A 27,395-nucleotide genomic window follows, 5' to 3' on the forward strand; every position below is an offset into this window, starting at 1 on the left:
GCCCAGCCTCCCCCCGCCGCGCCGCCGCCCCTCCCTCCCGCCCCCTGAGCCTCGCCCGGCCCCGCTGAGCAGCAGCCGCGCAGTCCCGGCCGCCCCCGGCAGCGATGAGGCCGCGGTGCCTCCCGCTGCTGGCGCTGGCCATCGCCCTGGCCGAGGCGGCGACCTGTGAGTGAGGCGAGGCGAGGCGGGACGGGGCGGGGGCCGCGTGTGGGGCCGGGGCCGCCCGGGCGCTGTGCTCGGGCCCCGCGGTTCCTGAGGGGGGAGCTGGGCTCGGGAAAGCGTCTGCGCTGGGAGCTTGGTTCCCTTGCAGGAACAGCCCTCGGGAGATCGCGGTGTGCTCGGAAAAGTGGCTTTGTTGTGCAGTCCGGCGAGCGGCACTCGCTCTGTTTGTGAGTTCAGATCTCGCAGGCTAAGTAAGAGCTACGTGCTCTCACATACAAATTAAAAAAAAAAAAAAAAAAAAATTAAATAAATAAAGCATTCCGTCTTTGAGCTTTTTGAGTCTTTGAGCTTAATAGTGGAAGAAGACAGTGTGGCTGAAACAAGCAGAATTGCGGCTCAAAGTGAGCCTGTTTCTGACCTGTTTTACTAATGATTAAACTGGCAGAAGAGAAAGCGAATGTTTACTATTCTGCAGGGTGCTGGCGTGTCTGACTTGGGAAGGCAGCAGTATCAAAAGATGAAAGTTCATTTTGCAACGTTTTTAACCGGTCCCAAAAACAAACCTAATAAATATAAATATTTCATAATTATATTTTCTCCTGTTTTCATCACGTTTTTGGTTCCATTTATCTTCTCCACTGCGTACCTTGTCATTTTTCTTAACAGCAGGAAATGAGCTGTCCTGCTCATCCAAAATTTCTGTGGTCCGTATTTCCAGTTTCTTATCCCTGGCTCTGAACAGTGCCAGGGATTTCTGGAATAGCAGGGGAAGAGGGGGGGAAGAAGAGAAAACAGCTTTAAAATGCAGCTCATACTGTTCAATAATCAAAAAGTTGTCTCTGCAAGCCTCAGTGCAAGTGCATTTGGTCAAATACCAGGTGAGGGACGCATTTTGGAGAAGGTGCAGGTAAATATTAGCAGCCAACTTTATATAGCATAATGTCACTGAGGAGCTTTTTCAGGATACTCTTGTCACTGGAGTTACAGAGCTGTGCAAACAAGGTTGTGCCACTTCCTACAGTGGTGTCACTTTTTATTTAGTTTTATTCAAGTGCTTTCTTTGGCTGAGGTCTTAGGTAAGCAGCTCTAAGTTATGTTTAAGTGGCCCAGTTTAGGCAGGTTTAAGGTTGCATCTGCATGACAGAACAGCTGTAAGAAACCACTGAATCTCATCCTCCCCCACAATTTTTTTCTTCTTTTTGAGTAGCATCACTTTTATGTGCCTGATAAGCATTCACTACACAATGGCTGCACCCCACCTCTGGAAATTGTTAGTCTCTGGAGTTGCACAAGGCTTCAGTGATGACCACGTGAAGCACCCGAGTGCATTAAGGGTTAACTTGGTTTGGCAGGGTCAGAAATGAGCTGGAGTTTCCTGTAATCAGACTGGCAGCAGCAGCAGTAGTCAGGAATTTTTGTTTTTAATAAAGGTCCTATCATAATCTTTGTAATTAAAACACAGATGAATAAATACACTGCTGATTCTGTGCATGGGGATTGACATATTTAACTAAAGAAACATGGAATTTGCTCTGAGTTACGTGTTTTATTTCAAGTCAGAAGTTATAGGAAATCAGCTTGGGAGAAGGATAAACTGCTCTGATGTAGAGAAAAAGACTTGTTCCCATTGCCCCACTGTATTGAAGACATGAAGTAGAAAGTGTTACATCTGTTTGTAGACAACTGAAAATTTCTTGTCTTTTATTTACTGTAAAACCGTGTGAAAATGACAATGATGTAGCTAATTGTCAACATCTTTGTGGGGATAGAGATCTCCCATGGAAACAAACCCAGCAGCTGTAATACACAATTTTCCTATTTCTGTTGTCACTCCTTTTGCCTCAGGACAGATGGTCTTTCTGCATCTTTCTTATTAATGAGAAATAAAACATCTAGTCTAATTAATTGAACTTCTTTCCTTTCTAAGCAACTTGCTTGTTTCTCTCTGAGATAGAGCTGTGCTGTAAAACCTTGGAGGTGAGATGCACATCCACCTTATGCTCAGGAAATCTTATTTACTGCCTTCCCAGGATGATTAGTTTTACCAGAATGAAAGCAAATAGATTAGTTTGTAGTTACAAGCTCAGCCCATGTCAGATTCACTCAGGAGGCTGTAACACAAAGGCTTCTTCAGGTCATTGCCCAACGTTGCAGCACTTCAGAACGTTCCCTGCCGCTTAGTAGAGACCTTTAATGTGTTTAGGATGGTGTGGTTTTAGTTAAATGTTAAATCGGTCTCCTTCCAAGCCCTGGTCCTCATTATCTGCTTTTTCTAGTCAGATTCCTTAATTTTTTCTTTCCTGTTAGTGCAGAGAAACTGGGAGCTCTCCTCTGGCGCTTGGCAGCTGGTGTGGCTCCCGAAGGTGGAGGAATTGTCACAGGCAGTACTGGATGGACTTTGTGTGCTTGAATGGCTCTGTTCTGTGGAGCTGGATGAAAATGTGTGGCCACAGACCTGATGTGCACTGCAGGTGTCACAGCCCTCACACAGCTGGGCACTCCCAAAGGTTAAGTTGTGCAGAGGCTGAGAAAGGAAAGTGTGCCCTCCAGTTAACATCTGTCATCTGCACTCTGGACTTCTTCCAGCTGTGCTCATCCATTTTTGTCTCTATCGCAAGCTATAGCCAAAAATTAAACCAGGCAGTCTAATTTAGAGGCTGTTCCTGGAGTGTTGTGTGCTCTGCAGAGAACATTGAAGCGGACATCTTTCATTTTTAGTGTCATTTCTCAGTGTTCACCACTTGTTAAAAGTCACTAAAATGACAATAACCAGATACATGAAAATTAAGTAATGACTCATGCTGGGTCTGAATCATAAAAGCTGGCTAGGATTGTTTTACTTTGTAAAATGTTGATGTATTTATAGATTGTTTGCCTTGATATTCCCAGGATGGCATTCTCACCTTTGTCTTGTTCTTCACTGTTCTGAAAAATAAAATGATATTTATGTTAATTACATATAACAGGCAGCCTGACTTGGTAAGACATCATTTTGCTCTCACATAAATTTAATAGGGTCAGAATATTTAATTGCATATCACTGAAACTGGTAAAATAATCAGCTCTTTTTAATCTACTTGCTGCTTACATATCTTGATTTGTAATAACCATAACCATAAAAAATAAATCTTGTCCTGGGTGTGACTTATAAATTATGCTTCAGGCATGGATGCTATTAGGGATTAATAGCACAGATTAAGGATTTTTTGGTCAGAAACAGCTCCCACATACAGAATCCTAGAATTTTTTTGCTTGCATTTTTCAAAACAATAGCAAACATCAACTCCTGACTAAGCATTTAATTCAGAATTTTGTGTTAAATTCTCATATTTGCTCAGTCTTTACAGCATTTTTCATCTGTTGCAAAAAGAGATCAATAATAACAGAGTTGCTTTTTTTCTCCCAAGTTTTATCCCAGCAGTATGCCTCTCAGTTCCTGCTGAGGAAACGCCGAGCAAACTCTTTCATGGAAGAAAGTAAGAAGGGAAATCTAGAAAGAGAATGCATTGAAGAATTATGCAACAGGGAAGAAGCCAGGGAAATCTTTGAAAATAATCCTGAAACTGTAAGTATTTTATGAGTATCTATGATATAGACAGCAGTTCTTTGTAGAGGGAAAGACAAGCTCATGGAATTCACAGCTCCCAGTAACAACACTGGGCAAGATCCCCCCATTTAAAGAGACAATTTTCAAAGTAATTTTGACATCCAATTCATTTGCATTGCCCTCACTTTGCAAGTGTCCAACTCAGTGCAGTATTTTAATCTCACTGAGTCTTATGTGTACTAAATAATCTGCTTTAGTCCAAACTACATTAATGTAGAAAACCAGGCCTATATTTTGTGACTCAAACTAACTTTTTCTTCTTTTGTAGTTATAATACCAATATATTTCAGAATATATTCGATGATGTATTTTGCTGTCATTTTATCTACCTGAAATTTTTCTTAGCCTTTATTTTTCTTTTCTTTCTGCAGGAATATTTTTATCCCAAATATTTAAGTAAGTACAAAAAAAAATCCCTAAACAATTGTAGTGTATGATTCAGTGATGCTCTCATTTGGGTAATACTGGTTTAGTTTTTCTGCCCCTAGCACTGGGATGATTTCCATGCTGATTATAGTGCAGAGAATCTCCTGTGTGCTGAGATCCTCACAGAGGCACTCTGAAGGCTGGGCTGTCATCAGCTGTCCTTAACATGCCCAGACCAGTTTTGCAATTCAGGCTGTGAGAACAGGCTCTTTGAAGATGCCATGCAGCAAGTGCTGTAATTTCAGTGTAAATGAGTTGTTTGGACCCTGAGCTGATAGTGTGACTTTGCATTTGCAGGCTGCCTTGCCTCCCATCGAGCAGGGGTGTTCAGGGTGGCTGCAGTCACTCCAGACTCTCCAGCTGACCTGAGGGCTTGTGTCAAGGGTAAGTGCTGATGTTGGAACACACAGTGGCTAAAAAGCTGTTCAGAGACACAAAAAGAGACAAAAAAAATGGTTTAACTCAGGCAAACTCAATAATCAAAAACCAAAAATGTGAGGTGAGACAGAGCATTTCCAGAGAAAGCAGTTTAAGTGACTGCTTTTAACTTTATAAAGGAACACAATCGACTGCAACATGGAAGGCAGAGTTCTTCTACAAACAGAAGTGTCCTGCAGCAACCCAGCAATATTCCCCAGTGTGTCCTCTGTACTCTGCCACATCTTCAACAGTTATGCCAAACCCTTTGCCTCTAGCAAGTCATGTTCTGTCAGGTAGAGTAGGAGAGTCTCCTGTTAATTGTCATTTCTGCCTACTCTTTGGGCTGTAGTTACATTACCAGCTGAGAATTTAAAAATATCAAAATCAACAGCAAAACAAAGTAATCAAAATATTATCTGGAACACAGTCATTGATTCCAAACAAAAGGTCACAAAGCATGAAACTTGGAATGTTTCTCAAATGTTTGATTTTTGTGCCTGTACATTCACAGGTCCAGCATAAATTATGTTCTTTCTAGTAAATTCATAGCAAGCCATTTTTACCATATTTCCCACTGCCACAGTTGAAACATCTCTCTAAACCTCCTACAGCCTGGTTATATCAAAGAAACTTCCAGTTAGTTTGAATAAGAATACTTAACCATTTGACACTGGTTTTATCATTGAAAGCAGTGGAAGGCAAAAAAGATCCTCAGTAATTACACTGCACACAGTCATGGCTGAACATGTTTTCAGATCAGTTTGTAATAGTGCAATAAATTACCAGTTTCTCTGTCTGATTACTCTTGAACAGAGAAACTCAACTCTCTAATCTTGAATTCTTAAAACTTTGATCTTTCTAGTGAAATATGTGGTAGTATGATGGGGGCAGAGCACTGTTCTTTAAAAACTTTTAAAAACTGCAGTTCTTTAAAAACTGAAATACATATTTTAAGTACAATAATATAAAATCTGGTCACATCTTGCAGGGATTAGCTTAGGAAGTAATCTGTCTTCTAGTTGTTTTCTGCCTGGCATAGAAAAAGTACTGGTGGCTTTGTATGTTCTCACTCAGTTAAAAATTCTTGCTGACAGAATGAGTAGCAAGATTGTTGTGGGAGTGCTTCATGTTATACATCAAGACCTTTCCTATTTCATGACTTGTAGAAAGAGAAGAAAGACTAAAATGATTCTTGAGGAGAAATAACCCCAAATAACAAGGATTTTCCATGTTTTCCATCCCACAGAAATTTCAAACCAGTGCAGCCCCCTGCCATGCCATAAAGATGGATATAAGGATTGCATAGATGGACAAGCCAAGTATACCTGTGTCTGCAAAGCAGGATGGAGAGGAGAGAACTGTGAGGAAGGTACAGTCTTCAATTTCTTGGCATGTTGGTTCTCAGAAGCACAATTACATTTCTACTATTGAACACTATGTTATTGGTGCCTTGCTGTCAGCAGAGAGTTTGATTCCCTTTTCTTTACAGATATAAATGAATGTGAAGACTTCAATGGAGGTTGCAGCCAACGCTGTTCCAATTTCCCTGGGAGCTTCCGTTGCCTGTGTGAAGATGGCTACTTCATGCATTCCAACAAAAGGGATTGTGGAGGTAGGGAGACTTCAGGGGAGCATCTTTCCATGCCAGCACAGTGCCTGCTGACCAGAGAGAGGGAAGGGTTTCATCCAGTAGTTCCACAAATGCTCTTGTATTGCCTCTGAAAAAGCCAGCCCTGGTTTAGTTTGGCTGCTCATTCCTTACACACTGCAGGCATTTGGGCAGCCAAATAATGAACCAGATCAAGAAGCAAGGAAAGAAAGAGGGAGTGGCTATAGATGAGATTCTGCTTCATTACTGGAGCTCCATAAAGCTCATTTTGGTCTCTCACCAGTTTCACACATCCTTTAAGCACCCTGAAACAAGAATCTAAAGTGATACAATTAGCTGATATTGTTACCATGGAAATTCTCTCTGGTAAATACTGATTTAGGCTAAATCACTCCAAATTAGCCATGCTGCTCTTTCTGCAGTTTGAAGTTCATTGGAGAAGAAACTATTAATGAATCCAAAATCTTTCTTAATGGAGAGAAAGATTTTCCTTTGATTCACCCAGCATTATTTTTTCTGTACATGCTTGTGTCTACTGTTGGCCATGACCTACAAGCTTCATTCCATTCCAAATAAAGACTGTGTATTTACATAATTAGCAGTTCTTACTGCATTTTTAGAAAAAATTACAACTTCATTCCATTTTAATGGAACAACAGTTTTGGATGATGTCAGATGATTTTTTTTTTTTTTTTCCAAAGACATGCCAGAATGACAGAAGACTGTAGGTTTATGAAAAAGAGCAAGGAGATAAAGTGGTTAAATGTTCTGTAATTCTTGGAAAGATACTGGAAAATGTGGTAAAAAAGTAATCAAAGATAAAAGTGGCTCGCTTAATTCTTGGAAAGATACTGGAAAATGTGGTAAAAAAGTAATCAAAGATAAAAATAGACTAATATACCTTAGTGTCTTGCATGTTAGTTTAATAATTTGATAAACTGCATTCAAGTATTTTATTACATGCAACTACAGAGTTAAACAGTCAAGAATTTGGAATACACTAACTTATGAAAAAGTAGTGTGAATTCAGGGCAGCTTTGACTTACTACAGTTCCAGGACTCCAAGCAAGCCAGTGGCAGAATCTCCTGTGCAGCACCATTTCCACAGCTGTTACAAAACCACAGAGAAAACCAGAATGATCCCTGCATTTATGAATGTAGTACTGCCAGGGATCTGATATTTTTCTGTCTCAAAGACACTTAGTAAGATTGATACTATACCCTGAATCCCACTGCCACATCTGCATGGGGAAAATGACATTGACAAATTGAAAACAAGACAGAAGATAGACACTAAAATGGTTTGAGGGATAGAGAGACAGTGAGGGACTTGAACACCTCTCAGCATAGCCAATTAAAAGAAAACTGACATGAATTGATTGTAGCATGGAAGAACCTCTGATTGGATTATCTCTTGTCTTTCTGGGTGTCTTTTTCTAAGATGGAATTTTACTAGGCAGTCTGGTTTAGTTTATGGGAATTCTGTAGCCTTGTTTCTCTCTCTGCCTTCCTAGACATGCATCCCTTCCCTGTTACCCACATGAAGGGATGGGAAAGATAGGCAGGCAGAGAATTTTTCCACTGGGGGCATGCAGAAGTGTCTTTTACAGCCCTATGGAAATCTTTCTGGCTGTAGCTCTAGTCTGCAGTGACAGCATGGCAGAGCTACCAAAAACTTTTGCCAGCCTCACTCAGTTTGCACAGTGTTGGATAAGGCTGGGAAGAAAAATGGTGTGCAAGAGTGGGAGTTGTATGTTAATAACTTGTTTGTGTTTCTAGATATAAATGAATGTGTGCTACATCCAAACATCTGTGGGACAGCCACCTGTAAAAACACCCAGGGGAGATATGAGTGTGAATGTCCAGAAGGCTACACATATAATTCAACTTCCAAGAACTGTGAAGGTGTGTCTTTGTCCCCAGCTCCTCCTTTTTCTTATCTTTCATCTTCCCTCTCCTCTTTTCTTTTTTTAATCCACTGCTATACAAAACTGAGCTCCTCATCTACCGGTGCATTTCTGAATCTTCATATTCTTTATTAAATTAATTGTTGTCAGGCTGTATTGCATGACAGCATGGCAGTTCTCTAAAGTTTTTTTAAAAATGTTTTTTTTATAAAGATCTCAATTGTCAAATTAAACTATTCCGAAAAATCCAGAGAAAGAGCTGTGAAAAAAATGAGCTGCTCCAAAAGAATCTTTCCTGAAATGACAATCTGGAACTAAAACATTCCAAAGTTCTGTAACAATTATAGCAAAGTTGAAAAGCATTGATAGCTAGCAGTGAAATAACAAGAAGCCACTCATACAAAGACCATAACTTAGCCAGTGTTGAAAGTGTTTGCATATTTGTCTTCGAATATGTTCTATTTCTCTGTGCTTGTTAAAGTTGTTGTTTACTGCACATCAGAAATTAAATTTCAGTTGTAAACAGATATGAAAGCTCTGAGAGTTTTCCAAAGAAGATGAATGTTCTACACTGTCAGTTTAAGGAAAATCTATCAGTGGCTGCTTTTTATTTTAAAAGCTGTCTTTTATTACTGCTCAAAAGGACACAAAAGCCCCTTCCTGATGGCCATGAATCTTTTGCTCCATGGCTTTTCCTGCAGGTCTTTAGTGCCAAAGCTCTGCACAGTGGCAGTGTTTACATACCCAGGTGTCAGCTCTTTGTCCAGTTACTATGGGATTAAAACACTACTGACAATTTTCTGTTCCTGCATGCACCAAAGTGAGAAAAACTTCACAGTAATTAATTTTTACTCCTCTTAGGGTTTCCTTCAGATAAATCCAATTTGATGCAAGCCACGTAAGTGTTGTGTTTCTGCTGGGACATGGATTCAGGAGGTTGCAAGATGACGACATTCCAACAGGGAAAGTCTTACCTCCCTAGCAGGAGGATTATGCTGCTAAGCTTTTAGACCTTGTTGTAACCACATTAAATGAGTCACCAAATCCTGTCTAAGGACGGGATTGTGCAGCCTGACAGGAATGTAGCCTTACAGAAATACTAAATGACATGAGCTTTTCATTGTCGTACTGCTTGTAGGTGGCTAAACTCAATTATGCATATTAGGAAAATTGAATTTACATACATTTATGCACAGCTATCTCTATGATGACAGATACTATTAGACTGAAGAACAGAACAGGGTTTGTTATGTTTTTCATTACCTCTCTTCCTCCAAGCAACAGCCAAAAAAAAAAAAAAAAGTATTTTAGTCCTAAAACCCCCCAGATTTAAATGCATGCATTGGTACAAAATTTTTTCTTCCCACTTGAAGGGCTATTTGTTTCAGAATAAATGTTGCAGTTGCTTTAATCTGAAGCTCAAATCACCTTCATTGGAGTCTCTTGTCAAGGAGAGATTTTGTTTCTATATTAGAAATGTAAAATTTACATTTTTAAAACTACCTTTCATTTCTAAATTACTTACTTTGCACAACCTCCTAATTATAAAATGAAGTTCTCGTATTGATTTGCAGCTCAAATCAGACTGTTCTTCTCCACAAGTAGAAGCTGTCTGAACCTTAGGCATTATGAGATTATTGTATGTTATTTTAAAAGGTATTTTGCCCTGAGATTATTTGGGATTTATATGAATAAAGCACATTCTTTCTTCACATATTTGCCCCATATACTTTTAATAATCTGAGCTCTCATTGTGTCTTACAAGAAAAGCAAGAGATCTGACCCAGAATGGGATTTATGCCATCTGTGGCAGCAGTTTATGAAGTCTCTCACTATTCAGCCACCTTGTGCCTCAGAAATCAGACCAAATTGTCTCCAGCTCTGCATTCCAGGCCTCTATCAGATTACTAAATCACCTTTTGGATTCATGTTATTCCAGAGAACCTCTCTTGTCTGTTGTTCTATTAATTTGTATTAGTTTTTAGTCTGTGCCATGAAAAAAAAAAAACTTCTGTCTGCTTTAATCTCCCTAGATGTGTCTGTTGTTCTATTAATTTGTATTAGTTTTTAGTCTGTGCCATGGAAAAAAAAAAAAATCATCTGTCTGCTTTAATCTCCCTAGATATTGATGAATGTGCTGAAAATATTTGTGCTCAACTCTGTGTGAACTCACCAGGAAGTTACAGCTGCTATTGTGATGGCAAGAAAGGGTTCAAGCTCTCTAAGGACATGAAGAATTGTGAGGTAAAAGTGTGCTATGTAGAATTCCACGTGGAAAATCACAAAGTTTGGTATTTCTTGATGAGAGGATAGCTTAGATTAAGGAAAATAGGAAGCTATTTGAGAACTGATTAAAAATTCCTGAGAAACTGCTGGGGATTCTGATCTATGGTTTGGCTCCCAAAGCAGCAGGGATTTGGATGCCATTCAGTTCATGCATGCTCATTTACAGGAGTCCTGTCAGAAGCAGCTTGCTTTAGCCAGGCATCTTTATTCCCTGCTGCTTCCAAAATAAGCCTCAGCTTTTTCCTATCAAACAAGTAATTCCTGTTCAGCCCACTCAGAGACAGAATGTTCCTTTTGTCCATATGTTCCCAAGTTTTCCTTAGGCTGTGCAAAAGTTTTTGCTCACTGTTTCAGAATTACTCCGTTTGGATTGAAAAAAAAACCTGGATTGTTTTCCACAGTTCTCATCTGCCATAGCTTAAGGAAAAGCACTCAGTAATACTTGCCAATTGGAGAACATCTTGCAGCCAAAATGGGCTGCTCTTGATCAGTTTGAAAATTTACACTTCTTAGGAGCAGAAAGTTTGAAACTCCAGAGAATCAGGATTCAAGGATTGAAGTCCAAGGATTTTTTTGTAAGTGGTTCTCTGTATACTTTGAAAAGTTCAGGCAGTCTGAGATGTCATGTGAAGCGAGCTCAGATAACTGCCAACAATAAAACACTTTTAGCAACAATAAAACACCTCTAACAGAGTATAACACAATTTGGCTTAAACTGCAAGAACAAGATCTGACACAAGTTACAGGATCTGTGTATTAGGTCTTGTTTGTACTTTCTGAAATTTAATGAACATCACTTGGCAGTCATTCTATTTCATTTTGCTCATCCTTGAAATGGTGAGATGTAATGAGGCTGGAAGATGCTCTTATTTTCAGTACTGTTGTTCAACAGTGATTAATTCTCTATCTGGAAGTTAGTTTCATGCCTTTTAATTGGGGAAGAAAAGTTCAGTCAGCTAAAAATATATTCAATCTAAAAACTAGTGACACCAGCAGCCATAAAATGAAGTAGCCATAAAATTCAAGCAGAGCACCTGTACATTTAATGGAACTGATGCATCAGGAATAGCAAAATCAGAGTAGAAGACAGTCACAGAATGTTTTGAGGGATTCAAATTTGAGCCAAGAGGCTTTGAGGCTTCTAGTTGTCCAAAAGCACTGTGATTCTTTAATTTCTCTTTAACAGTCTTCCCCAGGTATAGCTCTAGTCTGTTCCCTTCTAACACCTGAGCAGGTTTAGATTCTGCAGAACTTCAGTAACAGAGCTTGGTAGCTCCCTAGAAGGTGGGTGTCATATATCCCTGGTGAAAGAAAAGTGCTTGATGGAAGATTGGAATTCTTAATTCAAAAACTAAATATTTAAATACTAGTTTCAATCCACCAGAACTGTGTGTCAACCTGGATTATCCTCCAGCAGTTTAAATAAGGGATGTTTCAAGCAAAAGCAAAACCACACCATTTCATTTGTACATAGGTATTCAAGTTTAAAAAAAAGAAAAAAATCCCAGAGGTAAGCCATTACTTTAAAAATAAAAAAGGCTAGCAGGCAACAACAGGAGTTGCTTCATAAGCTATCACAATGCATTAACAGCTTTTTTCCTCTACCATTTTCAGTCTGTTACTGAGTGTATCCCACTGAATCTTGAAAAGAATTATCAACTGCTTTACCTGGCAGAGCAATTTATAGGAATTCCCGTTCTCTACTTAAAGTTCAAACTGCCAAATGTCACAAGGTAAGCATTTGCTATTGATAAAAGTGTGCATTGGAATGACAGACATTTGTTTCCATTAATTTTCTGAGGGTTTAGGAAGAATGCATTGCATGCCTAAATTATATCACCATCTCCCCCTTGGATAGATACCTTTACATGATGAATGAATGAATAAACAGGAAGGCATTTAGAATTATCAACATAAAATTCAGAAGTTATATGAAAACAGTTACAGTTATAATAACTATTATAGTTAAGTACAGCTTCCAGTTATATATGGGAATGGCTTTAGTTTGGATGTTGCTGTTGCTCCACCCCTGCTTCAGGTAGATGCTGGGACATGCTCTGTCCATCCTGCTGAGCAACAAAGTCAGGCCATTGCCCCCCTGCCCCTCCCTGGGCTTCCTTTCACACACAGAGTGTCCCAGGGACACCACAGGGCACAGTACCTTGTCTGGCACCAGCTGGATGATTTTCCTTACAGCTGTCAGAGCGATTGCCCGTGGCACTGACCCCTTTATTGCTCTTGGACCTCTTTGGTGCATCAGCCAGAATTGCAGCGTTCCCTGACTTAGTGACCAAACAACTGGATGGTAACAGCAGCAGCAGCTGTGGAGCTGGTGATTCCCAGAGCCTCAGAACCGTGCAGATGGACATAAATACCGAGAACTCTGTCCTCTGCCGCTGTTCCAAGTTGACCGGGCACTGACACTGTCCTGGAAGAGCTTTCAGAGATGATAAATGTTTGAAGCTCGGTGTAAATACAGAAATACAGAGCGGTGTCGGGTGCGTCCGGCAGATGGGACAGCCCCATCTAGGGGACACAGAGCAGCACTGCGAGGGACAGCGACCCAGTTCTGAGTTACAGATGCCTTGGCAAACCCCAGCTTCCAAATGCTTCGCTTTCTCCTTTCACCTTTAATCTGTTTTGTCTAGTCCCAAAGACTGTTTTTACTCTACTTCTACTCTCTACTGCACAGTAAATCCTAACTTTGCTACATGCACACACTCAACCTAGATCCAGCCAACAAATCCTCAAATGAGAGAATGGCATATGAAAGGCAGAGCAAATTTTTGGGTTATAATTCCTTCAGGACAGCACTTGGCAATCCAGCTTTACTGAAGCACATCATAGATCTTCTATTTTGTCTGCATTGCATCCCTATGAAATACAATGAGAATATTACGTCTCTTCTTACTCAGGGGACTGGGATATCCTTCACAAGTAAAGCTCAGAGTGAATTTGGGAACTGTACCAAGGTTCTTTGAAATCCCAGGTCAGGGTGTTAACCTGAAAGCTTCCCACTGGATTTGAGTGAACAAGGCTTATGTTCCATTCTGCTTTTGGCTAACTGTGCAAAAAATCACAACTGCTCAGATACAGAGGCACCAAAAGTTATTATCTCTGAACCTTTCTCTGACCCTACTTATGAGTTATCCTGGGCTGTACAGTATTTCACCTTTCCTGTCTTCTTATTAAGATTCCTTCTTCACAACTCAGATTTACAGCAGAGTTTGATTTCCGGACGTACGACGCAGAGGGGGTGATCCTGTATGCAGAATCCCTGGACAACTCAGCATGGATCTTGCTTGCTCTTAGGGATGGAAAGATTGAGATTCAGTTCAAGAATGAGTTTGGAACAAAAGTCACCAGTGGAGGCAAGGCCATTAATGATGGACTGTGGCATATAGTAAGTTGGATTTTCTTCTCCCATTCCTTTCCTTATACTCACTGTGGGAAGATGCTGATAAATAAAATAGGGAGAAACTGAGCTAAACTAAACTACTGAAAGGCTTAAAATGATGCACTCAAACCCCAGTTTTAAAAACCAGCCAAGAAATGCACGGGAATGCCTTACATGAGGAAATTCTGCTACCTTTTAACAATCAAAGAGAAGATAATTACCTCTAGCTATCAACATAGCAATTATTGATTTTAAACATGAAAAGGAAAGTGGCAGGATATTCAAAACTGTGATTGCACAGTCAGGTGCAGAGTTATTGGATACTTTGTGTTTAGAGCAAGTTTTACATCTGCTAGACCAAAAAATTCATCTTGCTTTTCAAGCCTTCACACCTGAGATGAAAAGTCTTTCTCACGTTTCTCACACAATCTATAGAGCACACCAAATTTTTAATGTCAGTTAGATTTTGTTTGTTACCCTCCCAGAATGTCTCTAGATATGGGCAGCTGCCCTGCATCAAGTTTAAATACAGTTTAAATAGTGACTGCATTTAAACTATTTTACAAGGTTTAAAGAAATACTAGTCATTCTTCACAGGGTTTATGTAATTATTTTTTAAAAAAATAATATGTATGTGTGTATATGTAATTATTTGTATTTTATTCCAGGTATCAGTTGAAGAATTAGAACACAGCATCAGTGTAAAAATAGCTAAAGAGGCTGTGATGAGTATTAACAGCCCAGGAACTCTGTTTAAACAATCCCAGGGTTTCTTGGAAACCAAGGTGTACATTGCAGGATTGCCTCGCAGAGTGGGCGGTGCTCTTGTTAAACAGGTAATTAAATAATAACAAGACTAATATTGATTGGTCATGCTCTGTTCAGTTGTGTACTCCTGGTAGTCACAGAAGAAGCAAGCCTGGCATGGAACCTGTTTAGAAAATGAAAATGTGGTTATTAAACCACTGTTTTGAAAGTAAACATGAGTGAAGCTTTTCAGTCTGCCTTCAGTAAGGCTTCACTTGTGAAAACACAGCACTTCTGGTCTAATCTTTGAGGACTCTGTAGCCTGTTTCCTAATATGGCTTTAAGATTGCCTAAATCACCACCACTGCTGCTGCTGAGAGTGCATTTCAGGGTGATTCATGTCCTGGTCCTGGCTTTTGCTAAGCTCTAAATAAGTGCAGTGTTCACTGTGCAGGCAGCACAGTGAGCTTTCATTTTCAAAAGGTTTTACAACAGCCCAGGCTGGACAAGGCCCATGATTCTTTCAGTCTCCCAGCCTCAAGAATGGCTACAGTCAAGTTGTTGCAACTGTTTTCTTTACAGTCCAGGAGCCTTGAAACTAATTGGCAATCTCAACAGAAAGTTTAGATTAAAAAAAAAATTTAAAAAATCAATTTTTGCTTAAAAGCAAAGCAGAGAAAAAATCATGGAACAATACAATAACATCCCTTTATCCAATAGAAAACAAGTCCAGAAATTTCTTTGTACTTTAGTATAAAGATAAAGCTTTCAACAAGCAGCATTTGTAGTGATCATTTTCTTTCAGTATAGAAAATCTGCTGTCCTTTTGTCTAGGTCACAAGATGAGCTTTAAAAGTGGAAGCAATATTCTTTTGTCCAGATCCCAGATTACAGAGTGGGAAATGCTAAACCATAAATACTTTTTAAAGGCTGAGGTACCAAATGCCTGCCACTTGGTTTTCTCCCAGCATCACTGCTGTAACTTACAGCATTGGTTGCTGGTATTGACTACATAGAAATAAGCTGATATGGAAAATAATGCCTCATTATTAACATTTTTAACCCAGCTTTGGACTCAAACCCCCAATGCTGTCATTCTGCTGTAGATTAACCCTCGTCTGGATGGTTGTATCCGGGCCTGGAACTTGATGAACCAGGGACATTCAGGAGTAAATGAAGTTATTCAAGAAAAACAAAGCAAACACTGTTTGGTAGCAGTGGGGAGAGGATCCTTCTACCCTGGCACTGGAATGGCAGCATTCCAGATAAACTATAGTAAGTATTTTTCTATCCCTGTGTTTTCTGTTGGACTGGTGATAGAACTGATGAATTTTTTAAAAAAAGAAAATAAAGTCACACAAACTAAGCCATACACTTCTGCATCCACCGGTGATCCCTTAACTTCTGTTAGGAATCTTCTTGAATGAGGATTCTGATCACAGTTCTGTCATCTGTTCAGTTTCTGGAGTGCTTTACATTCAGAAGTTTAATTGCAAAGGTTGGCCACTATTGAAGATCCAGGATTAAAATTTAGTTGGAGTTTTTTGTGGGATTTTTTGTTTTTTTTTTGTTTATTTGCTTGGGTTTCTTTAGAATTATAGTTATTTCTTTAAGTTCAAAAATTAACACTAATTTTTCCACAGTAGGGAGGAGATTTAAATAGTAATTTTTAACCCCATATTAATTTTTCATCAGCAAGTGGATTTACTAATTTCCATTATTCTCTTTAAAACAGATAATCTTGACAGTGCTGAAGACTGGCTAATAAATGTGACTCTGACTATTCGCCCATCCACAGACACTGGTGTTATGTTTGCCTTGGTTTCTAATGAAACAGTGCCTCTTGCGTTGTCCATAGTGGACTCTAACTCCTCTGACTCACAGGTGATCTTACAATTCTCCTAGCAGCTGCCAGGTGAAAAATCAAACTAAAAAAAAGTTAACTCACACACTTGCAGTGCAGCTGGTAGCCTCAGTATTTTGAAAATTAGATTGGGTAATAATGTGCAGAAAATATCTGTCTATTAATGATTGCTGCAGCAGTGACTAAGCACTAATCACTCGTGCCAGGGAGATTACATTGTGTAGTCTGAGCTCAGATCCATTCCATCATGTTTTCTGTAACCTTTCCTTCCAAAAGCACAGAGCAGAAAGGGAGCTATGACAGCAGTGTATACAGTAAGAGCATCATGTTAGTTCCAAATTATTAACAGATTTTGTTGTCCTTAAGTTTCCATTTATATCCCTCTACATCAGCCATCCCAAGCTAGAGCATAATTATACACCATGGCTACTCCAGGCTTTTTCCCAAAATAACAGCCTGTAGTGAGCACTTGGATACCTTTAAAACTGTAGGTGAAACAGGATTTCACCTCAGAAGTGTATCCAGAGCTGTTCCCTGTAAAACATTCTCACTTATGAATTTAAGAATGGCATTCATCATCAGAAGTGAGGGCTACACATCAGCTTTTCCAGCTGAAGGCACCAGTATTTAATATTTTCTTCTACTTGCAAATACAAAGTGCACCAGATCCAAGTGTAATGATTTATTAAAGTTGCATGTGACATCTTTGGTGATCTACCATTCTTCCATCTAGAAAATCACTGTGACCATTGGGAACACCACTGTTGCACAGCTGGAATCAAAGAAGTTATGCACCCCCAGAAGAGTGCAGGTTGGACTTCTAGTGACCAAACAGGAGCTTGAACTGGCTGTTGATTCACACACAGACAGAACCAACTCTGAGCAACTCTCAACTCTGCATCAAGCAATGATGGCAAATGTTGTCACCTACCTGGGTGGCCTGCCAGGTGAGACCTGTTTCTTTTTATTAATTTGATTATTTATAACAGCCTGATTGTATTCAGCCTTACCCATGCTAGGAAAAACCTACAATTATTAAAACAAAACAAAAAAAGTATTTTTTCCCCTCAAGTGCCTTGTTTCCTCCAGTCATTTCAGCTTTGGAGGCAGCCAGCTTTTCAACAGTAGCATTATTTGGACATGAAGACATGGCTCTCTAGAGGTTTGAATTTAGAAAATATCTTGATTTTCGAGTTGGGTTAACATTGCATGTTTCTGAAATGCCACCATCTGGCACAATTGAGGAACTGCATCAAAAATGTAAGAAAAGCAGGTATTTGTAAATAATCCAAGTGTCAGAAGTGCAGAATGGAAAGTCAGGAAATATGGTTTCAACAATTAAACTCTGAGCAAGAGATGACTGGTAATCTTTATGAGACAGAGAATGTGTTGAAACAGCAAATATTTCATTCAAAGCAGGCTTCAAGTTGACATTATTGAGACATAATGTCAACATTATCCTTATCACAAGGATTATTTTGTCCAGAAAGTGTGTACGTGCTTCTGTATAAATAGTTTGATTTCAGGCTGAACCAAGAGGAAAAAGATCATTGCCCCAGGTGAGAAATAGTCAAAACCTGAATTAAAACTTGAAAATTGCTACAGGAAAGGTGCCATGGTTACAGTGTTGCTACTTGTAGAGCTTTTCTGTATCCTGTTATTTTACGGAGAATGAATCATAATTCCTAAGAAAATGCTACAAATTTGACGGACATGTCTTGAATTGACAAGGAATGAGTCAGTTTTTACTCAATACAGGTGAGTTAGCAGTTTAACAGAGCCACAGTAACTAAGATTCCAGTCATTTCATGGGCCTTTTCATCTTTGTGATGCTTAAATGATTCTTTTTTAGTACTGCCAGCCACAGAGAAATCAACATCTTGAGAATGAAGAGCTTTGCATTATTCAGGCATCCCAAAGAGATAAGAATAAAGTATTAGTTACTCGCTGCTCCTTAATCTCAGTTTTTTGTCATCTCTGTTTTTAAGTTCTGAAAGCTATCTTAAACATGGAAATTAACACAATAAAACAAAAAAAGTCCCCCAAACCCCAAGCCTCTGTATTAAAAAACCCCATGCATTTCATGAAGACCATAAGTCCCCATTTTTGATATCCCTTTCTACAAACTAGTAACAGAGGTGGGAGTATTTCCCTGTTATTTCAGCACAACCAGTGCAGGTTAAATGAAACTTCCATGGTTCTGTGACAGCAGTGTTTTCTTCACTGGGTGAAAAAAGCAGAAGGGAGCAATTCTACAGGACTCTGTGCAATACCTCAGCTTACAGAAAAATAAAATAATGAGAAAACAGTGTTCCTTGTTCCTAAGATAACCAAATCTGTCTCCTTAGGAGGGATAGGGTGATTAACACCTGAAAAAAAGAGAGGATGCTTTTGAGATGAGCTCGTAATCACCCTCATTCTAATTGCTGAAGGTGCTTGCATCCCTTAGGTCTACCTTGTAAGAAGCCAGTTGTACCCTAAGACTTGAGAGCAGTCCCTGCTTGATTGTGAGCTTAACATCCTGTTTCCTGGAAGCATATCCATGATCTGATGCTGCCCTAAGCCAAACAATACCTTAATGTATTAAAGATAAAGTGAGCGTGTCACAGAGAATTCACTTGGAAGCAGCAGTGAGGAAGCAGGAAAATGTGTGAAGTTCCCAGGAGTGCCCCAAGTGAGAAGCTGCAGATTTGAATCTAGAGTAGCTTCCTGGCAAAAGCAAGAGAGTTCTTTGTGTGACCTCTAAGCCCAGAAACAGCTGTTTGTAGCTCAGGACAAGAACAGTGGGCTCCAGGACACAAACTCTTGTTGTTAATACAGGAAAAGCCGCTATGGAAAATGTTTCTGGAGTTCAGTTTTTGGATAGGAACAGCCTTCTAATGCATATTTAACATTTTACTGGCCTCTCTCAGCTTTGCTGACTTGATCTTAAAGAAAAGGCAGAAGAACTCAAGTGTTGCCTGCCAAATTGCTCCTTTTCTCCCATGACCAAATAATGGATGGGGAGTGGAGTATTCCCCACGTTTTGACTGATCTGAAAAATCCATAGGAATTTGCATGCCTTGGCCTAATGAACTGGATGTGTTTTTGTGCAGATGTTCCTCTGGGTGCTACACCAGTGACTGCTTTTTATAATGGCTGCATGGAGGTGGAGGTCAACAACAGACAGCTGGATCTGGATGAAGCCATTTCCAAGCACAACGACATCAGATCTCACTCGTGCCCACTGATCATGCAGTAACCGTTCAGATTTAATTTAACTTTTTTTCTTTCAGATGTAATTTGTGTAATTAGTCTCATGCCATAATGGAGCTTGCATTATTTCGTGCAAGATGTGCCAGAGAAATAAGCAGCAGCGTGGTTTTCTCCCTTTCAATGTAGAATGGAAGGGAAAAAAAAACCCCTCTCTGTTCAGCTGGAAAGAGACAATCAAGGTCAAAATTTTGTAAGACATTCTTTTATATATCAGTGGGAAATCTTAAAGCTAGATTTATCTTTCGTGTTCATGCTATGTCCGTTGACATATTTACCTTGGACAGAAGGTTTAGGAATTTCTGTTTAGAAAGAATTTTACATCTTCTATTTCATATATCAGCACAAAGTTACAAGTTGCAAATAATTTTAGTGTATTAGAATCTAAATGAAACCAGAATTACTAAACATTTTCAAGCATAACATGCAAAGAAAAATCTCTACAGGTTTTGCAATATGTGCTTTTGATAAAGGAAAAAAATACCCTGGAATCTATAGCCCAAACTCTGTGAGTATGTTTACAGGTTGTATCTATAGTGGTAAAGCAACTTCAAAATGGAAGTGTTTATTTAAGTAGCTCAGTTTTTGAAAACAGTTTTGGTTATACTGGACCAGCTTTAATTTGTCTGTCTTTAGAACCCAGCTTTAGAGTTTGAAGAGTTCTGGATCAGTTCAGGTCATTTACTTTCAAAGCGGGCCAAAATAAACCCCAGGAAATTTTGAAAAACAGAGGAAATGGCTTGAAGGAAGGAGCTCTGCATCACAGGACATCAAACTGGAATTTGCTGAGTAAAATCAAGGAATTTCAGCAAATACTTCTTCCATCAAACCTAGCACTGCTCAGCCTAAGCACAGTCTGATGATCCATCATATTCCCTTTATTTAGGGTAACCTGGCCTTCAGACAGCTCCAGAACAGATTTATTTCTGAGCCCTGCTGCCATTGAAAACCTGAATTTTGCCAGTAACCTCAGAATGTAAAGCCATATTCTGCTCAGCCAACTTTAATAAACCAACAGGTGATTTGAAAAGTATTGCTTTCCTCAGGTGTGCTGATTTCGAGCATTTCCAATATTTCTCCAACATCCTTTGAGCGTTCTTTCCACTTGCAAGCTCATTTTCACAGCACCAGAAGCCTCCCTGTGCAGCTCACCTGGTGGTTTTCTTAACCCCAAACCAAATAAATAGCAAGAGGATTGCTGTGAGGTATAAATATATCCTCTCATCCATCAAGCAGAGATATTTATCTGCCAGCATTCCTGACCCCAGCTCTGCTGTCTTCACTTGAGACACTGAAGTGGAAGCGGATGTCCAGAAGGATGGATTGTGACAATATTCATTTGGAGGACTGCCTTTCTCCAGGGATATTCTGAGTGACATCAGGGAAGTTTCCTCCAGTGTTAAATGCAAGGGTTAGTGCAGATCTGAGCCCATCTCTCAGTGTTATTATTGCTTTGGCTGAACTTATTGGCCACTTCACTTCCCACTTGGGTAGTGCAATACAGGATTTGCTCCCAACTTTCACCCAGTACAGCCCAGCAAGCAGCTGACAGCCAGGGGCTCCTTGCCATTAATACAAGGTCACTTTTCTAGGGTGGCATGGAAAACAAGCTTGGAATTCTGACTCCATGGAGGGGAAATCCTTTCCTGCAGTCACCCTTCCCTGCTCTTCCTCCATACCCACACACACACTCTGCCTACAGGTCTTAGTTGGAGAATAGCTTGACTGAAACAAGCAGGTTTTGCATGCAAGGCAGAGCTGAACTGAGACTTTTGACATCAAATAAACACATGATCACTTTATTTATGATACCTCTGTGGCACCCATTAATCTTGGAAAGCCCCTGGGTCAGACTCTGCCTCATACAACAAGCACAGAAAGTAAGAGATTAGGAGCACAAAGCAAAATGTCATCAATGTTCTAAGTGCTTCTGGCCTGCAGGAACAGAAGAAAAGGTTTTTTTGCTGTTGTTTTCTAGAGACTTTTTTAGGTTTTGTTTGTTTAAATGTAAAAAATTGTATAGAAATGAAAGGAAAAACCAATCACTTTGTCACACAGACACTATTTCTCTTTGTTTTCATGGAATAATACTTTAGGGTTTTGTAGTTAATAATGAAACCTCTGCACTTCTTTTTTAATGTAAAAGTGCCTCCCTATTGTAAGAATTAAATAAAGCAGCATTTGCAAGTTTCTTTTCATTTGAAGTTGTATTTGCATATTTTTGTTAATTTTTGCTGTGCAAGGCTTGTTCTGGTGGCCTAATGCCTTTCTCAGGAGATTGTGATCATCTTCAGCATCAAAGAAAAGAACTGGCTCCAATTAATATGCTATCCAAATAGGCATCCATACTCTCTAGGTAATTAAGTTAATTAATTGTTTAATAGTACCTGAGGAAATTAGACTTTGTTTAAAACTACGAGTGGAAACAAAGAAGATCAGGGCAAGTAACCAATTCCTGTATTTTTTCCTTCATCAGATGCATTTCACTGAATTTTGAGGCAGAATCATTTCAGCAAGGGCCATTCAGGGTTTATTCAGAACAGCTGGAGCTGCTCTGCATTTTCAGCTCCCGTGCACTTGTGCTACAACTCCACATGTCCCAATTTCCCTGGAAGTGAAACCCAGTCCTGAAATTGGTTCTCAGTTGTACTACAGCAGTTTAGTTTACATGCTTTAATGCCTGCATGTTTTCTGGTGGATTGAGGGCTCTTGATACTCAGGATTGGCTCTAGATCTTCAAAGAAAGGGAGGCCACGCTCACTCTTGTCATTTTAGTCCTGCCTGTCACTCACTGGTGATACTGGTCCTTTAGTATCATTCATCATATGTACACACTTAGTATTTCATTACCTCAGAAACATTTTTACATCAAAATTTGGGCACAATTTTACATTTCATCTGCCAGAAATAAAAGTTACATACCCCCTCCCAAAAAAAACCCAAACCAAACAAGGGAAACCATACCAGCTAATACCCAATGGATAAATAAGGCACCACTTGCTGAGTAAGATCCAAGGTACTGAGATGTTCATGATTTTGAAAAATGCTTTCAGTCAACAAAATAGCTGTAACCTCCTTGTTACACTGGCACATCCTTCTGCTCAAGGGGCAGCTACATTTCAGTAGGAATATGTGAATAAGCAGCTAAATTATAAGGGAGCTGGTATGTTGCTTGCAGGCACTTGGATCAACTGAGTGGGTGCAAATTGATGCAACTCAGAACTTAATTACATGACTTTTTTTAAAAAAAGGGGGGTTTGTGGTTTGGTGTTTTTATTTTTTTTTTCCCCAGGAATTTCTAGTATCTCAGCAAATAAGGAAAAAAGTCAGAAACTCAACCCACCTCAGTGTGCTGGCTTCTGTCCACTCTAGCTGAGCACTGGGGGGAGGGACACACACAAGGAGCCAACATGACCATTCAAAAATAACACTAAACTTGAAATAACCTCCCCTCAAACCCAAGATAAAAACAGAAAAAAAAAGCACCAGCAACAATGCAACTCTGCATGAGAAAACTGAGCAGGTGTGAGGGCTAGAGAACTGGGGAGGGATATTTCTAGAATTCATCAATGGCTGTATTTATTATATCATAAATAAAATATTAAAAGTCTTCCTTAGTAGGACGTAATACACATGCTATGCTAAATTGCTTTAATTTTTGGGCAACTTACAATACCAAATAAAAATGGCTTTGCTTAAAACATGCCCCAAGAAAGAGCAGTTCATCTATAAAACAATATTTCTGACTACCACTCAGCAATATCTTACCTTTCCAGCAGTGGTTTTTTCTTCCCCTTTTTTGATTTCCATCAACCAGAACTCAGCTGACAGAGCACCTCACCAAACCACAGCTGCCATTAAAGCAAGGCTTTACTCTTTCCTAGCCTATCACTGAGTGCCTGATCATTGCCACCAGCTGGTGACAGACTCCTGCTAACTCAGCCCATGGAAAAGCAATCTGCTCTCCTAAACCTGGGTAAAATCCAGCCTTTGGCTTAAACATTTTATTTCTGGGACAGGAGGTCATGTGGATTTAACAAACCCATTTTCCTGGAGCAGGCAAGCCCCATCACCTTGTAATTCTTGACTTTACACAAGGACCACGGGCAATAGAGGCATTACCCCGGCTGTACAGATGAGCTGGAGTTTGTGTCTTGCTGCAGATTTAAACTCTCACAGTCTTCCAAAATTTCCTAAGTAATTCATTGGCAGCTTCACAAAACACTCCCAGTGAAGTCATTTTGCTGCATTTGCTGTTTCCCACAGATGGGAACCAAGCTGACATCAGGCTCTGCCCCAAACTGCCCTTGCATCTGCTGGGGTGGGTTCAAACCTGGTTCAAACCCAGGGCTTGGGCTGCCCCTCCCTGCAGGGGGAATGGAATCAGTCTGGGTCAGTCCAGAGAGGGACTGGTGTCCTGTCCCCACAGGAGAAATGGAATCAGTCTGGGTCAGTCCAGAGAGGGACTGGTGTCCTGTCCCCACAGGGGAAGGCTGCTCTTGCAGCCACTCAGCATTTTAGACAAAGATAAATGAACAGCATTTCCAAGCATGCTCTGTTTTAAAAATGTTTTCCTCTTTAAAAACACAGCCTATAAAAACAAGCACTTCACAGAAGGCGAGCACGCTGCCAGTCTCTTTTAAGCCTTGCACTATTATTTCCTGAACTTTATTTACACACAAAAGGCTTTCAACAAAGAGCCTGACAAGAATTTGAAATACAGCCTGATTTTTTTTTTTTTTTAGACAAGTGAACAGAGTCTAATCACAATAATTTGGGGTAAGAAGGACTGGTGAATTCTTTTCATGTCACTGAAAAGCCCAAGCACTGATGTGAATGATGTGAGTCACCTTTCCATATTTTGTTCCCACAGAAAATAAAATGTTTTTTAGAGCTTCTGTAAAGCAGGTAACCTCAAAGGTTACTCTCTCACCTTTTGGCACTCTGTAGCAACCTTTCTTCTCAATTGGCTCTGGACTTACATCAAAAGGTGGAGATCCCAGGAGTCCCAGGTTCCTCACCACTAGCAGTATTACAGTGGGTGCATTTAGCTCTTCCTGGCTCTATTTTGGGTGTCAGTGATGTCCTCAGGTGAAGCAGAGCTGTGATCTATGATCTCAAGGGGTGAAAATGTAGTTTAGCTCATCTACAAGAAAGTAAGAACAAACTTTGCCAGTATTTGAAATGTTGAGTTACTACCAGGAGCCTGGAGAGATCATTGCTAATGAAGGATGAAATGGATGTAATCAGTTTTACTCTACACCCTCTATGTTGTTGGTCTTGATATAAAAAGAATCCTCCATCCTTCCACCTCACCCAAAAACCCAATAAACAAACAAACAAGCAAAAAGCAACCAGTGAAACTTAAAAAGTGGAAATTAATTTCTCAGAAGTTTGCTCAGTGAATATTAAACAGAGCCCCAAAGCTCTTTGTGCCTCTGCCCAGAAACAAATGGGTTTTCTTCCTTATGTGCACTGATTTTTCTGCTGCTAATGCTGGGTTTAACTCCTAAATGGCAGAAACTGTTTTTCTAGGCAAGTGGCAGAACAATACACAAAGGAATGATCTCCAAGGGCACAGAAGGAATTTAGGCATCCCCTTGCTGTTGAAAGTCAACCACCTCCCGCCCTTCATGCCTCTGGAATTCTATCTTGTTACACTGAGGATCTCAAAGCCAAAATTTAGGTTATGTGCTGTTCCTCACCAGAACAAAGATCTGCCTGGATGCAATTGCAGAGGTTTATGTTTGCAGTCAGAGGAGGAAGGCAGTAAGTCCAAAGATTCACTGGCTTCAAACAAAACTAAAGCGTGTTTGTGGCAGTCCTACATGGGGCCACCAGCTCTAAGCTGTCCCTGCTGTGTGGTGTACACAGAGAGTGAGAAAGCAACTTTCCAGACAAGCCAGAAATCTGATGACTTCCCATGTCTGCTGTACGTTTTGCTATATATAAATGCACAGCATAAAACATTTTAAAGTGCTGAACATAAGCCATGCTGGCTTTCTGCAGCAATACCAAGTTTAATCTCCCACCAGGAGCTTTCTACCCAGACTTTCAGTTCCTAAGGATGAAGGAAGCTGTAATGACACCGAGGCCTTTTGCAAAGTTTCTTTGCCACTGCCAGCCCATTTGTGCTGCTTTGTTACAGGGAGAGAAGGCCCAGGGAGCTGTCTTGTCCCTGTCCTTCCTCTCCACAGACAATGTTCATGTGATCACCTGCAAATGCATTTACAGAAATTCACATTACCCGCAAGGGTTTGTCTGCCCAAAGCCTTTGTGCTGATGGCAGCAAGGTTCACCTTTCCACTAAATGCAGTGCCAGGTTTGTTGCCCCACCTCACAGGGCAAAATCCAATCCTGACTCTCTTAATTTGTAAGAAAAGGTTTGTCCAAACACTGTCCTGAGGGAAATTCTCTCTGTTAGTCCCCTGCTTTCACGTATGAGGTGACCCCTTCATCACCTGCTCCAGGGAAAGCAGATTCCTGGATGTCCTGCTGCTCTCTGAGTGCTCCCACAGAAATTCACCTGAGTGCAAAGGAAGCATTTTGAGATCCCTGTGAGTGTCTGACCAGCTTAGCTTAGCAATAAAAGCTTTGTTTGCAATGGGAAAGCCATGCTGGGTTCTGCCAGGCTCAGCCACATCTCTACTGCAGAGCCCACCACTGGTATTGAATTATCAGTTCCCTTTCTGTTTTAAAAACCAGGAAAGAAACTGGGTTGGTCATTTAGGACTTCACCTCTTTCTCAGCTTTTGTGAAATCTCATCTCTTTCACCCATTTTTTCTCAGCTCCAAGTCTCCTCACGCTTCTGGATGAGGCAGTGCCTACCTGAGCCTCCTTCTCTGACTTGCCTCACGCTTATTTTTCTGCTTCTGTTGTTGGGATTCTGAGCCTCTGGTGACACCCAGCAATATTTTGGTCTTAGTGCTTTGGTTCAATAGCTCTTCAAGTTGTACTTCTGGGAGAACAGAGTCCCTTGCTGCTCCCCTGGGCAGTCTGTGTTCTCCCCACTGGGAATGTCCACTTCTAGGGTCGTGCTGAGATGTTGTATCCTTCTGGGGTGTGGTTTTGAAGGGAAAGATGTTAGCTAACATGGAGAACCTGGATTTTTAGCACTGTCAGGGTGGAGACAGGGCAGCAGAACTCCTCTCTGGCCCTCTGAGGTGACCTAACCAGCTGCTGTTAAGTTCAGTACCTGGAAGATGAACTTCCATCTCTCCCGGCGCAAGAAGTTGATGGTGCTGTGACTTCCTGGCGAGCAGGGTCTGCTTCCATGTTCTCCATCATTGCTTTTGAAACTGCTATTTCTTTGTGGAGGAGTTGGGTTTCAGAAAAGACAGATCTTCACCCTTCCATGACTCTACTGCCCTGGCAAAAGAGACCCAACACTGACATTAGACAGGTCCTGCTCAGCTCTGCAGGGAGAAGTTCTCCTGCTGCTGCCCCTCTGGAGCCTGACTCTTTATGTGCTGTTAAGTGCTGGTCTTCAACAAATACCTGGAGAAACTCAGGGGTTTGGATCTATTACTGGAAAAAAAATCTGTAGATGCTTAGCTGGTCATGCAAATTGTATTGTTGCTACACTTATTAAATATCTAATTATCTCCTTTGGAACACGAGCACCAGACCTGACCTCTGTTTCTCCTACCTGCTGAGGGCAGAGGAAGAGAGTTAAACAAAATACTCTGATCCTTCCAGGAAATACACATCTGGAGTT

The 27,395-nt window shown here is 40.4% G+C and overlaps 1 protein-coding gene across 1 annotated transcript; it reads left to right on the forward strand.

The window, feature by feature from the left end:
- The first annotated feature begins 15 nt into the window (after positions 1-15).
- Positions 16-21,878, forward strand: PROS1 (protein S). The gene is made up of 15 exons (XM_041480288.1): positions 16-165; positions 3,570-3,727; positions 4,141-4,165; positions 4,493-4,579; positions 5,862-5,984; positions 6,105-6,227; positions 8,004-8,129; positions 10,254-10,375; positions 12,032-12,150; positions 13,631-13,820; positions 14,483-14,650; positions 15,668-15,836; positions 16,297-16,445; positions 17,159-17,372; positions 19,521-21,878. The coding sequence occupies exons 1-15, from the start codon at positions 105-107 to the stop codon at positions 19,664-19,666; spliced, it is 1,980 nt and encodes a 659-aa protein (XP_041336222.1). The 5' UTR covers positions 16-104; the 3' UTR covers positions 19,667-21,878.
- The last annotated feature ends 5,517 nt before the right edge of the window (positions 21,879-27,395 follow it).

Source organism: Pyrgilauda ruficollis, unplaced genomic scaffold (assembly GCF_017590135.1).
Source record: "Pyrgilauda ruficollis isolate IOZ18807 unplaced genomic scaffold, ASM1759013v1 scaffold50, whole genome shotgun sequence".
NCBI lineage: Eukaryota > Metazoa > Chordata > Aves > Passeriformes > Passeridae > Pyrgilauda > Pyrgilauda ruficollis.

What these genes read in the sequence shown, in the direction of transcription:
- PROS1 (XM_041480288.1), top strand. Translation starts at nt 105, where the DNA reads ATGAGGCCGCGGTGCCTCCCGCTGCTGGCGCTGGCCATCGCCCTGGCC. An exon ending in ATGATGGACTGTGGCATATA is followed by an intron (nt 13,821 to 14,482) that starts GTAAGTTGGATT and finishes ATTTTATTCCAG; the next exon opens with GTATCAGTTGAAGAATTAGA. An exon ending in GCGGTGCTCTTGTTAAACAG is followed by an intron (nt 14,651 to 15,667) that starts GTAATTAAATAA and finishes ATTCTGCTGTAG; the next exon opens with ATTAACCCTCGTCTGGATGG.